Here is a 14,860-nt window from a genome sequence, read left to right as displayed (position 1 = left end):
ATGTAAATGCGTATTTGCTGAATGCTGACGGCAAACGAGAAAGTATTATAATGTTTGCCTTTCTATTACTAATAATATTAAAGCAATCGTTATAATACTTTTTTGTATACATTTTAATTCCTTTGTTTAACAGTTCTATCTGATTATTAGATAGACTTCTATCCATATTAGACAGAACTGAACAACGACAGCCAACAAGAGGGAGAATGTGAGCGGTGTGCGCTCAGGCGCTGCAACTGCCGTTCTCCGCGCCGTCAAAATAAAAGTCCACCGTGCCCTCAAACAGAAAAACTTATCGGCCGATGCCGATATTTGAAAAATGCCAAATATCGGCCGATATATTGGTCGACCACTAAATATTACTGTGTGTTTGAAATGAAAACCGTAGCCTTGTGGATTTTAGTCCATAGCTCACACAGCTTTGAAGCCTCTTTAGATACTCAAAGTTGACTATTAGCTTTTAGCTGATTTAAAATTGAGTCTTTTCTTTGAGAATTTAGATAGATAGATAGATAGATAGATAGTTAGTCATCTTGATCATCATCAGATCATCTTGCACTCATCTTTATTTGTCTCAATATCCCTCCCTACTACCATAGCAACAAAAGTCCATAATATAAATATTAGAATAGGAATTATTATTGTTATTATTGATTGTTAAAATTATTAAGTTATTGCAAGTTGCTGTAATTTAGTGAACTGTAATGCTTAAATGAGTCAAAATCATTTGAGCATTCAAAATATGCTTAAAATCTATCTATCTGTCTGTCTGTCTGTCTATCTATCTATTTAAAATAGCAAATTCACTTTGTTGTTGTGGGTGTGTTAAAAAAATTGCTAAAATGTGTTTTATATCTGAAATTTCATCCCTTTATTTTGTGTTTTATAGAAATGTATTTTACAAACATGTTTTATCTTGTTTAGATCATAGAATGTTTTATCCTAGTTTTTTCTAATTAGAGGTTGGTTTTTAGTCTATAGAAGGTGAGTTTATGGTGATATAGGCCTACAGGCTGAAGAAGTCAGCGCTTTAGGGAAAACAAACATGGAAGTTTACAAATGGTTGGGATGTATTGATAAGTTGTAACTAGTTCAGAAAAGCAATGGCTGTGTCCGAAAGCTCTAAAATGCTGCCTTCGAAGGCAGCATTCCAAGGCAGCAAGGCATGTCCGAATCCAAATTCTGCTTTACTTCCTGTCTCCGGAGGTACCTTCTTCTGATCGAATTTTGAAGGCAGCATAGATGTATCCTTCGCTGCCTTTGATATCCCACAATCCTGTGCGTTCCATTCCGTGACGGTTGAGCTAAAAAAAAATAAAGATGGTGTCTGAAAGTTACGTTTGGTGGTCAGTTTGTGTGTAAATGTATATTTCTGACTAACGTTTTGCACTTTTGATGTTATTTCTAGCAAGAAATTAGTATTATAGTAATGAAATATTCGTTTAGTTATCACCAAAACTCGTTCAGTTTTGTTGTAGATCATTAAATCGTTTCGCTGCCTCAGAAGCCTGTCCGAAATCAGTTTCACGAGGTGCCTTCGTGCAAAAACGCTGCCTGCAAAGTCATTGCCTCAAAAGGCAGCGAGGCAGCAAGTCAGCTGCCTAGGCTTTCGAACGCAGCCAATGATTGTTCAAATTCTGTATTCAAAACTTCCTGAGTAAATATTGTATTGTGCTTGTTTGACTGCATTCAGTGCCATTGAAACTAAAATGTTAGCAACAAAAGTGGCAGAAAACAATGCTAATGGAATTCGGTTTCAACTGAAGAATTCCCTAAGGATCAGTGAGATCCCACTGAAAAGCAGGATCCTTTAATAGATTCTTTCTGGATTCCATTAGTATCCTTTAGGCTTGGCACCCAAATCCAGGAGCAATAAATTACCAATAGGAACTTCACTTATCAGGGACAGTAAGTGAACTAAAGATGATAATAAGCTAAATAATTGGAGGAATAAAAGTGATTCCATTAATACTTCTTTTATCCTTCTTATCAGTTTATAACTCAGACTCCCACTAACCTCCCAGTCACCCTGAAGCAGAAATAGATTCATACAGACCTGCAAACAACATCTCCTCCAGCACACATTCCCACGCAAATAATATACATCTGCACTCTCACGCAGAAGGATGTTTCTGCCTTCAGAAAATATAGAATAATTGAATGGCATAAATATTTTGCACAGTAAAAGCGATGCATAATGAGGAGGAGATAGTGGGAGTAGGAGAAGTCTGTCACAGCTCTGTTTGTTCTTGTTGAAGGATGAACGAGACCGGTAGTGAAAGAGCAGAGAAGGGTTTAGTGCCATTTACAGAAGTGCATGACTAAAACTGCGGAGCCCCGCACATGGCATGCAGGAAAACAATAGTAGGCTAAATCGTGCACACGATCTACTATTTCGTTCCCTCAATTTATAAATTGTGCGCACAATTTAATATTTCGTTCCCTCGATTTGCTAAGTCATGCACACGATTTATAAATCTAGAGAATGAGTTATGGTGCGTTCAAGTCATGTCGGATAGATCGTATAGGCTGCATTTGTTTGATCAAAATACAGTAAAAACAGTAATATATTATTGCAAATTAAAATAACTGTTCTCTTTGTTAATATCTTGTGAAATGTAATTTATTCCTGTGATCAAAGCTGAATTTCCAGCATCATTACTCAAGTCTTCAGTGTCACATGATTCTTCAGAAATCATTCTAATATGCTGATTCACTGCTCAAGAAACATGTCTTAATATTATCAATGTTGAAAACAAGTTGTTCTGCTTTATATTTTTGTCACATTTGTTCAATTTAATGCATTCTTGATAAATAACAGTATTAATTTCTTTAAAAAAATAGAACTTACTCGCCCTAAAATTTTGAATGATAGAGTGTATTAAAAATAAAAATATTACAGACACAAATTGTCTTTATACGATATTTTATTAAGTCAGGCAATATAGTAAACAAATAAAATGTTAAATAATGTTTCTTTAAAATCACTTTGCTGTGCATTTGTGTAAAAATAACATTTACCAGTAATATCCTACTCTGACATCCATGAGCCAATCAAATCTTGATGGGGGAAATCAAGCCCTGCCTGCACTGTTTCCTATAAAATATTGTTTCACTCATACATATGACTGTTGGAAGTTAAATGCATTTTGAATGTGTTTGGTGTAGACTTTAAGTGCTTTTTTTAAGTAAGCCCAACTAATTAGATTTTACAGTGTACTGGGATGCATCCTAAAGTAAACGCCCTTGTGAAAAAGAAGTCCACTATGCACTTGTATTTAAAAAACAAAAAACTATACTTGATTTCTCTCAACATGGGCACAGGAGAGCTGTCAATCAATAAATTGGGAAAAAAAGTAACTTGCGTTACTTATTTGAAAAAGTAACTCAGATATTCTCTTGTAAATTAAAAAGTAATGCGTTACTTTACTAGTTACTTGAAAAAAGTAATCTGATTACGTAACTCGCGTTACTTGTAATGCGTTACCCACAACACTGCGTGCAGATAGTATATTAATGAAATAGAGCAAACTTTCATGACTGTTTCTTAACACACACAAGTGCTCTTTTTAAAAAGAAAGTTTAAAAAATATTATTTTAAAGTTTAATAAGTACTTTCTTTAAAAGTATACTAAAGTCTACTTCTTGTTCAGAAGGAATTGTTTGCATAAATTCTGTTTAAGTGTTCTGTCTGGTTGTTTCCAGGTATGAGAAGGTTCCTGTGATCCTGGTGGGGAATAAGGTGGATCTGGAGAGTGAGCGGGAGGTGTCCGTGAGGGAGGGACAGGCGCTGGCCGAGGAGTGGGGCTGTCCGTTCATCGAGACGTCTGCCAAGAGCAAGACCATGGTGGACGAACTCTTTGCCGAGATCGTACGGCAGATGGACTTCGCGGCACAGCCGGATAAAGATGATCCGTGCTGCTCCTCCTGCAATATACAATAACCCCCCAACACACACACAGAACTCACATTACAGTAGCTTTGATAGACCTTCTAGTGTCCACGGTTTTCCATCATTCTGTATCTGCGCACTGACAGTAACTTTGAGGATTTTTTTTTCTTGTCACTTTAAATCCTGACTAACTCAACCACAGGAAGAGCACTTGCCTTAGGTTTCACGTTTCCTGTTTGAGCAGGAACCTTCAGTGGCGATGAGTTGGACTTTTATGTTCTTGGTCTTGTGGTATTGATGATTTTATCTGAGTTTGTCACCAGGTCAAAGAGAGAGAGAGAAAATAAGAGGGTTCTTAGCCATATGCTTGATATAGCCATATAATCATTTAATGAAGACTTTCTAATTGTCCATTTATTTGGGAATAGATCCCTCAAAGTCATCGGTATCTCAACTGAAACATTAAGAGGTAGAAAAACAGTTAGCTTTGTTCCAAAACCTAGTTAGCCGCCTACCTAGACAGTATGTTAAATCCCAAAGTATGTTCCCTATGGTTTCACAGAATGCATTGCGGTGAGCTCTGAAAAATTCCTCCAGGATGGTGGATGAGATTCTAAATATATTTGAATTTCATTCCACTCCATAATAGTTTGCTGAAAAATTAATAAGGTGTGTTTGCATGTGTTTTTATGCATTGCACACACAAGTATCATGCTGTTAGCTTAACGGCATGCTAATGTCAAACTCTCCGAATCCAAGTGTATGAGCTTCACATAAGCAACTGTATATGTGTGATGCAGAGTAGGGCTGAATGATTAATCAAAGTAAAATCGAAATCGCAATATGGGTTTGTGTAATTATCAAATCTCAAAGGCTGCGGTTTAAATGCAAAAAATATATGTTGGAAGTTTCTGAGTGAAATTGTGATCAGTGCTTTCAGTTGCTTATAAAACATTTATAAACCTGCAGCCAACAAAGGAGAATCTTTAAAGTCGGCATGAAACAGAAGTTACGATTGTATTTTCTTCCCTATTGTTAATTCTCGGGGGGAAAAAAAAAACACATTGGGCGGGGCTTGGCTTTGTTCTTTGGGAATTGATTAGATCATTGTGATTGTGATTGACAGGTTGCACACTCACTGATGTTGCTGCAAAGGGGGGGAAAGTTATTTTTTATTAAAGATTGATTCAGTTAATTCAAACATAAAAATAATCATGCACATGGATAAATCATAAAATCATCACTGCAGTAACAGTATACCATACAAATTAAGATTTGTCAGTTTTGATTTAAGGGGCTCCCTGCAGTTTTTTGTTTGATAGGTTCATATTTGATACTGCTTTGTTTTGTTTTATTTTATTTTACAGTAAAACAGCATTATTTACTATAGTAATCAATTTCATGTTTTAAAGGGGTCATATCCACATAGTGAGGTAGATATGTGGGGGCGTGTTAGAACGAGCCGTTTTAGGTAGGTGTGGCTGACTCTGAACTTTTATAAAGAATATCTCTTTGGATTTGAGACTTTAGTCTTTGCAACTTTACAGATCTTCTTTATGCACCAAGAGCTTGTAACACTCCAAAGAGAAAGGAAAACTTGAAATCGCATCATATGACCCCTTTAATATTTAATTATAAAAACCATAAGAATAATAGTTCTTATTTTATAGTCATATTGATATAATCGCTATGAGTTTTGTGAGATTCACAGTATGAAATATACATAGCAATCACCATTTTTACCAGAAAAAAACAATACTGTTCCACCAAATTCTTCAGTCTACAAAATCCATCTACATTGAATGTTGTGAATAAACAGTAAGGCGGCTCAGTAGGTTTTGGAACAGAGCTCTCGTCTTTATGCTGCTTCCATTCAAAGTCAGATTTAGAAGATGACTTCAGAATGGCGACTCTAGCTTTGCAGTGGAACAATTGTGAACAAAGAACTCTTTTAGCAACCAAATTGGGGGGACGCTGTGCTTTACGTTCTACTAGTGTATCAACAGAGAGAACCATTTATCTTGTTTTTTATGTTTGCTAAACATGTTGCATCATGCAATGTTGGACCTTTTGACTCCTTGATGTATTTTATTTGCTTAAATGTTGAACGTTTTGACTGTGTGAATCTCTGACTGCCACCATGTCTGCATCAGGAACCCTCCATCGTGAGTTTCAAGAGACTTTCAGTTGCAGGAATGTTAACTTTCCAAGCGAATGGAATGCAGTGTAAGTCCCTGTCTCTGATTGGACGGGGACACATCTGGACAGAACTTTTGCTAATTTAGTATCTCATATGGCTCTGTAGGACTCGTCTCTTTTTCTGTCCCTCTCGCTTGTATCACCCTCTTTCTCGCGCGTCTCTTCAGCTTCTCAGCCCCTTTCTGCACTCGTTCTCAATATTCTGCCATGCTTGTGTGGGTCATTGATGCTGACGATGAAGGCTATTGCTTGACTGTATATCCATTTGTACAGAGGTTGCCAGTTTTTCTTGGTGTCCTCCTCCTGGCCGTGCTTGAGGTTGGATCTCAAGGCTGAACATATAGAGATTACGGAGGTGTGTGAGTGTGTGTGTTTGAATAGAGAGCTCTGAGTCAGTATTGATTTTATATTTTTTTATGTGGACCTGTGCTCAACTCTTCTGAATGACTGAAGGGTGACACTCTTTTTTTGTTTTGTTTGGCACCTAAATAAAGGATCTGACACTCACACGCACTGCAGTGTGGTTTCTGTGTTTTAAAACCAACACGCTCACTGTCCAAACATATGCCTGCTTTATAAATAAGAAATATTTGAGCAGAACATGTTACGCTGAAGGACAAAAGTGTGTCCTGCAGTTTGTTTGAATATCTGCACACACACACACACATGACGGGTTCTGTTTTCCATCAGGCAGGTTTTGTTTGTTTGATGGCTGTTGAACTATTTGGTTGTGAGAGATACAAGTTAGTTACGTAACATTTAGCAGATGCTTTCCATCTAAACTGACTTTAAGGTGCCGTAGAGGTTTTTCAGTCATCATAAAAGTTTCACACATGAAGACACGAATAGAGTTTTTGAGATGAAGACTCCAGTCATATCAGCAGTTTCATAAAAAGTGCATTTCTACAACTGGATCTGTAATGGCAGTGTTAATGGAGTATCACTGATATACTATTATAGTTTTGCAAATATTTTGAATTAGATATTTGTATATATATTTTCTGTTTTTGCTTTAATTTGTTAACATTTTAATAATGTTGTGTTTTTTGTCATTTTTATTTGTTTTTTATGTGTCTATAGTTTTTATTTAATAGTGGCTATTTTAGTTATTTTAATGAAGTAAAATGAAAATGAGATGTTGCTTTGGAAACTTTTTTTTTTTTTTTGGAAGGATCATGTGACACTGAAGACTGGAGTAATGATGTGCAGGAATAAACTGCATTAAAATAGACAACATTTACTTTAATTATCCTAATTATTCCAAACTTTTGACTAGTAGCCTACTGTACCATAAAATATACACCATACTCTATATACTAAAATATGGTTGAGTATGTAGTATCATTCTGCACACATGCATAAACTGGAAAGTCTGTGTGAACAGCGAGCTGCTGTTTTTATGTGGTAAATATTTTCCGGCAGACCTGGACTCTCTGCCCACTCACTGGACACAGGAATCCAGGGAAAAGCAGCCAAGAGAGGACATGGGAAACGGACAGAGGACATAAGAGCACAGCAGTGAGGGGGAGATCCACACACCAGCATGAGACTTATTGCTGGTTGTCATGGCAACACATGCTGCCAATTTCACACTCTAATTTGCAGTGATTTGATTGGCCAAAAATAGTTCGTGGGGGAAGATACGGACACACACCATCTATCAACATCAATCAGGACACATGTACACCTACACTTAGCTGCCTGTCAGATGCAGTATACTGGATGTGATCTGCAGCACACTTGTTGCAGAACAATCTCTCCGGAGATACCTGCTTTATAAATGCCATAAAGACACACAACTGCCCACAGATTTCAGTTTTTGTGTGTATTTGTATATCAGGTTTAAAGGTCCTTTGGCGATCCAGGCATGTGTGCATTAGCCTGCAGGGGTTTATTTTGCAAAAATGACCAGCTGAATACAGTATATGTACATTATCCCACTTTTTTTTTTTTTGCTGTTTAATTATCTTTACCACTTAATCACTTAAAGACATTCAGCAGGCTTAATTCACCAAGAAATATCCAAGAGAAATAAAACATTGACAAGGAAACACTCCAGGAAGAGGTAAAGGAAATGCAGAATTAAAAGCAGAACATGTTTTGTAGATCCAAATATGCAGGTGGCCATTAGACCCAATTGTTTCTTTCATAAAAGAGGAATGAAGAGCTGAGAGATAGAAACATGGTTGATTGTACATAATATATAAGAATTAAATTAAGCATAGTATGGAGCTAAATGATTAAACATTTTGATTTAACTATGATTCAAATAAACAGTTTCTAAAAGAGTTTAAAGGAATAGTTCATCCAAACATTAAAATTTGCTAAAAATGTGCTCACCATCTTTCAAGTTGTAGATGGGTTTGTTTCTTCATGGGAACAGATTTGGAGAAATTCAGCATTGCATCACTTGCTTACCAATGGATCCTGTGCGGTGAATGGGTGCCGTCAGAACAAGAGTCCAAACAGCTGATAAAAACATCACAATAATCCACAAGTAATCCACACCACTCCAGTCCATCAGTTAATGTCTTGTGAAGTACAAACTGTGTTTGTAAGAAACAAACCCATCATTAAGATGTTTTAACTTCAAACCATTGCGAGTCTATATATCCATAATATTGCTTTCTCCAGTCGTCTCGTCTGAATCAGGAGAGAAATCTGCACAGATCAAGCACTATTTATTTTAAGGTAAAACAGTTCTAAACAAATATGTCAGTGAATGTGAGAGGGGATGGACTTTTTATAGGAAGAGTTATTATGGATTATGAACTCATATTTTAGCCAGAAGTGATAGTTTGAAGTTAAAAACATGTCTTGATGGATTTGTGTAAAGCCACGCAGCTTTTCACGTCACAAGACATTAACTGATGGACTGGAGTCGTGTGGATTATTGTGATGTTTTTATCAGCTGTTTGGACTCTCATTCTGACGGCACCCATTCACTGCAGAGCATCCATTGGTGAGCAAGTGATGCAATGCTACATTTCTCCAAATCTCTTCCAATGAAGACGTAAGTAAAAAATAAATAAATATATATATATTTCATTTTGGGGTGAACTACTTTAAAATGTGTTGAAATAACTAGATATAAGCTTACTTTTAAAGCAGTTTTTAAAGAGTATTTTAATGTAACACAAACAGGCCACATTTTTATGACTTTACATTTTATACAGTTTATTAATTACAATATTTTTGACCCACTTATGTAGAAACTGTCTAATGTCATTCATATAGGCTCATTTTGCTACTGTTAGTAACTGTAGCTCATCACAGTTAGACTGCGTTATGGTGCTTCACTCTGCAGATGGCAGCATATGAGCGCACATCTCGTAGGCTGTAAAGTCTCGTGTGTTGGTCGGATCTGTGCTGTGCTCAGTCAGTGTAATCCCGTCTCTCCAGCCGGCAGACATGGCGACAGCGAGGACGCTCGTATGCTCCACAACAAGCTGCATCTGAAGCGGCTCCGCAGCATCACCGTCGCGCTCGGCGCATTCGTGGACAAACGCACACTTGCACACAGTGGATTTATAATCGGGGTAAGCGTTTGGATTCTTCTTCTCATTCACAGTGGTGCTCTGTGCTTGGAAGAGATTAAGGGGTAAATCTAGCTACAGATTTGAGCCTGAGAACTGCCGTGACATTGCTGAAGCTCGTACCGTTATATTTCCATTATGCACCGACGCGTTCTGCCAGGCTATTATGAGTCCACTCACTTGATGAAGACCAGTGCGAAAGGCATATCGAAATAGCATATTCCTCTACAAGGACCTTGACATTAGACGTCAATTGACCTGTTCTGCGCTTTGTTCACTTACACCGCCTGTACGCGCACGACGCGACGCGATGGACGCTCCATTACTATTTTCTGTTTTACTTCCCCAGTCAGTCTGAAGCAAAATGAGTTATAAATATGACATGTGTACATTTAGTGTTAGCTGTTCTAAAATAAACAATGGAAAGTCGATTTAGAATTTAAATGGTTTTCATTCAGTTCATTGCACCTGATTGAACGCTGTGAGGTGAGGTGACGTGCAGCCTCAACGCGACGCGACGCGACGCGTGTAGAACGCGCACTGAAAGCATAAAGCGCTTCATAGACGAGCCATTCTGAAATATTCCACGTTTCATTCATTTTAACGTTGAAAGACCACGAAAGCAGTCTATTTGAATTGTAAACTATGGGAGGTTATCAAGGTAAACAAAGGTGAATGAATTCAGGGAATAAGGTCCGTTGTGTGTTCCACGTATAAAAGCCTATGAACTTCTAAGCGTTTGTTCTCAGCATATGGTCTCTGTTTTCTTGATTAAACATGGCGGCTTTTTATAAAATCATAATTTTAGCTATCCTGGCGTGTTATGCATGTGACATTTCATTTCCCAGCCAAACAAAAGACACCATGAAGATGTACTTGCATCACCATCAGTGCCGATGATTTTTCCAGGGCTTTTGGGGCATTTCTGAATGAATGGAATTTTTTAAACACTACTGGCGAAGCACTGGCTGTGTTTCTCATGGTGGATTTGGTTTTTGCTGGCACTGGTCTGATCTTTCACCCTCCCCCTCTGGATAACCCCCGAGAGCAGATCCATGCTTTATTGCTTCTCTCCAAGGTGTTTTATTGATAGTAGGCCTAGCCTATAAAACTAAACAGCCCAGTTTATATCAGAGGTCTACTTTTACAATGCACTTTGATTTATTTAAATCTACTTTTTATGAACAGCACAGATATAAATATTAAATTGTCCATGCACATGCAAACAGTGGAGAAACTAGTGACTAGACTTTATTAATAAAGTGCAATCTTTATTTATTTATTTATTTTTGTCTATCCTAAGATAAATTAATAAAACCTCTCTGGGCAGTAAATTGGCCTCAAGCACAAAAAGAAATAATACTGTCATATTACTGTCAGGAAGACAAAAATACAGTTGTTTCCTGGTGTTTCTTTTTTTATACAGGGATATATGAGCACAAACCAGTGAATATCTTGAAGAGATAGACATCCGTTTGGAAGGTTCTTTTGAAGATCGCTTAGATAAATGTTATTGCGTATGAGAAGTGCAGGTCGCATATAGTCATCTGATCCACAGAGATCAGTGTTTGTTGTTTCATATTTTCCTCTGACGGCACCCTCTGTCAGTCTCTCAGCCTCTTTTCCTCCCCTCTGTTTCTCATGTTGACCCTTGGTTTAGAAGTAATGCCATCAGTGCTCTGGCATGTGTGATAAACAGTGAAAATGATGGGAACAGAGAGGGAGAGATATGAGAAGTTGGATCAGCGTAATAGGTTCATTGTCTGAGGAGAGCACAAAAACATCAGACCAAAAAGACTGTAATTTTAAGCTTCACATAACTGACATGTCAAGAACCGTCAGTGTAAATACACAACTTCTTCATTTTCATATGTGCATTGAGTAATTATTACTATCCTTGTGGGACATTTGGCACAGACAAAACCTGATCATACACACACAGTGTTAGTCAGAGTGTGATTTGTGTGTGTATTGTGTGCAGGCTGAGCCAGGAAGACCATGGTGGAACAGGGCCAAATGTCGTTGGCGGGACAGAGGTTAGGGGCACCAGAGACTCTGGGGATCAGCACCCTAGAGCCCGGACACAAACCGCCTGCTATGCCACCTGGACGCCTGGTGCCCATCAGAGTCGTGCTGCTGGATGACTCAGAGGAGATATTCGACATATCGGTGAGTTCATATCCAATAAAACTCTGCTGTTGTGTTTCAAAAAAACAGATTCTTCTTGGTGGACATATAAGGCCTTTCAGACCAACATGAATGTTCAGTACGATTTTGGCATGCGATTTGTCTGATATACTCAGAGTGAAGTTCTTTTTCCTTATTTAGGGGGAAAAAAGAAGTTCAAAATAATTTGCAGTGATATACTGTTAGCGAACATCCTGATGCCATCCACACTGCTGAGAGCAGCGTATGTAAATATGCGCTGCACACTTTCCTCTCAATAACACAACAAATACACGACAAAAGTGACAGGGGTGAGAAAGCAGCAGTTAATAAAGCATCTGATCGTAGCCTTGCACCAGCTCTGCAATTTTCATGTTACAAGTCATGTTTATGTATATAGCGCTTTATACAATATATTGCTTTAAAGAAAGCTGCTTTACAATATTAAACATGAGTAAAATAGTATCAGTGTCACTTTAAATGAGAATTACATCTTCAGTTTCTATTATAAGGGAATAGTTCCATGTCAAAGAAGGTGGAGCCCTAGAGCCACACCTACCTATTACATCATCGCCACGGACCAGTGGTAGTTTGCCAGCCAGAGTGAACTTTTCTGGAAAGTTTCGTACTCCCAAAACAAACTCCAAACAAACATCGTTTCGGTCTAATTTTGGTCAAAATTACGTCACATCAGTTCATTCTTCGATTTCACTTCAGGTATATCAGGGACGTAAATGTGTAAAAAATGGCAGAATGGCTAAATATACTGTGGAATGTATTGGCTTTGAAAATGTTTAATTGCTTTCATCCATAGAGCAAGCTGAGGTTTTTGACTAAATATAAAAAAAAAATAGTTGGTCTTCAAATTTTTGTTTCAGTAGCAGATGTCAACAAAAGAAAGAATGTTGCCATGCATTATACGACTGATAGACTGCAACGGCTGGAGTTAAAAATCATAATTTGTGTTCTACTGAAGAAACAAAGTCACCTACATCTTGGATGCCCTGGGGGTAAGCAGCTAAACATCAAATTTTCATTTTTGGGTGAACTATCCCTTTAATGGTGAGATTTTTATATTTTTTTTGCTATTCATACCTGAAACCAAAAGGCAGAGACACTGATTGCAGTCTGTCATGGAGAACAATGCTGGCACTTGAGCTGATTGGAGGAATATTTGTCATTTTCATAATAGAAACATTCTGAAGCATCTCTACTGAACATGATTGTGATTATTAATAGAGTTTGTTGAGCTGGTTTTATTAGCTGCAGGTGTGAGTGAGACTGATTTGTGAAGGAATGTGAGAGTGTTTCATGAAGGTGTTTAGCTATTCTGTAGATAAATATAGAGCATGCCTGTGCAAACCAAATCTAAAGTTATATGTTATTTTTTTCTTGTAACTTGCAACACTGCAGGACTGTGAAACCACAGAGAGCTGAGAGGTATTGTCCTAAGGTTTGCTTGGCTGGGGTTCAGCTGCTCTGGGTTCAACACTCACACTCACACACACACACACGCACGCACACACACACACACACAAACAAACAAACACACACAAACACACACAGATCTCATATTGCAATGCACACCTGAGTGCTGAACATGAGGTGTGAGAATTTTTTTCTGGTGAATTGGAAGATGTAATTTGTGATTAGTAAAATGTGATAATTTCTTAAGAAAATCAGGTATTGTTACTTTGAGTTTGAGGTATTAGGCAGATAAATAAAACAAATTCTGGAGATTTTCTGGACACAGCAACACTTCACTTGCCAACCCTCTTGATTTTGTAGATTTTGACGTAATATTTTTGGGTCAGTAAGATATTTTTATGTTTTTGAACATAGTCTCTTATGCTCACTGTAGCTGCATTTATTTGATCAAAAATACAACAAACACAGTAATACTATGAAATAATATTGTATTTTAAAATAACTGCAATCTATTCAGTATATTTTTAAATGTAATATATTCATGTGATATCAAAGCTAAATTTTCAAAAACTGTAATACTTTTTTTTTTCAGTATTTAATGTAATTTAATGCATCCTTGCTGAATAAAAAAAGCATTAATATTATTTTTACAGTCAGTAAAAATCTTACTGAGTCCAGACTTTTGAACGGTAGTGTATGTGATGTGGGTTTTGATGTATCTAGATTTCAGGTATACTTGCCTATACAAAAATGCATGGCAGCCATGGAATTCTAATGGAAGGCAAAGAGTTTTACACTGCAGGTTGATGAGTTGCGTTTTAATATGCCTCTGGTCATAGAGCTTTTTAGATGGATGCCGAGGCTTTTTAGGTTGGGTAGAATCTGCGATCTCTGGCCCAGTTCATTTGCTGCCTTTCATGGCTTCAATACGCTGAGTTTCCCCCCATCTGGCAACCCGGGGTGTTGAAATTCTGTTGGGTAAACTGGCAGTGGGCGGAGTCACACAGAGCAAAACAAAAACAGACATTTTGACAGGGAACACACATTTCAAAGTAGAATAACTGGCTTGCAGCATTGCTTTTTGGAGAAACAAGTGTGAACCTAGCATGTTTCCTAAATATCTGCAAACATATTATGGCATTTTTATGCTTTAGTACAGTCAAAAAATTACATACAGCACCATTACCTGAAAGACAGGTTTATTAATTTTTTTTTTTTTTTTTCATTTTCAAACAGTAAACCATCAAGTCTGCAAATAAAAATAAGCACTGCTGGTTTCAGAGTAAAGCGCAGCATTGTTTGTCCATTTACACTCATGCAAATATCTTAAATGAACCAAGATATTCTCAGACGTCAAAACAGTGTATTGTGAATTGTATTATTTCATCTTTACCTCAGCACTGAAAAAGATAAATCAGGTCACTGACACACATCCACACAAACTTCCAGTGTCTCTTCTTACGGACCTTTATCTCACTAGTGAGGAGCTACAAATTTTAGATGTGAAACTAGGACATCTTGCCAACAAATTCAACCCTATTCATACACTCACACGTAGGTGAGAGAAAATCTTAAAGGGGTCATATGATGCGATTTAAATTTTTCCTTTCTCTTTGCAGTGCTACAAACTCTTGGTGCA

The 14,860-nt window shown here is 37.4% G+C and overlaps 2 protein-coding genes across 2 annotated transcripts in view; both read left to right on the top strand.

The window, feature by feature from the left end:
* Positions 1–4,938, top strand: part of LOC107747235 (ras-related protein Rap-2a-like) — a 14,564-nt gene extending 9,626 nt beyond the window's left edge. Inside the window, exon 5 of the mRNA XM_016561687.1 lies at positions 3,706–4,938. Coding sequence (XP_016417173.1) covers positions 3,706–3,943 — 238 coding nt within the window. The 3' untranslated portion in view covers positions 3,944–4,938. The remainder of the gene's footprint in view (positions 1–3,705) is intronic.
* A 4,537-nt stretch (positions 4,939–9,475) lies between these two features.
* LOC107747234 (FERM, RhoGEF and pleckstrin domain-containing protein 1-like) overlaps positions 9,476–14,860 on the top strand; it is a 55,621-nt gene continuing 50,236 nt past the window's right edge. The window contains exons 1-2 of the mRNA XM_016561686.1: positions 9,476–9,630; positions 11,609–11,796. Coding sequence (XP_016417172.1) covers positions 11,626–11,796 — 171 coding nt within the window. The 5' untranslated portion in view covers positions 9,476–9,630; positions 11,609–11,625. The remainder of the gene's footprint in view (positions 9,631–11,608; positions 11,797–14,860) is intronic.

Source organism: Sinocyclocheilus rhinocerous, unplaced genomic scaffold, assembly GCF_001515625.1.
Source record: "Sinocyclocheilus rhinocerous isolate Xijiao unplaced genomic scaffold, SAMN03320098_v1.1 scaffold2184, whole genome shotgun sequence".
Lineage (NCBI taxonomy): Eukaryota > Metazoa > Chordata > Actinopteri > Cypriniformes > Cyprinidae > Sinocyclocheilus > Sinocyclocheilus rhinocerous.
This window is presented reverse-complemented; position numbering and strand designations above follow the sequence as displayed.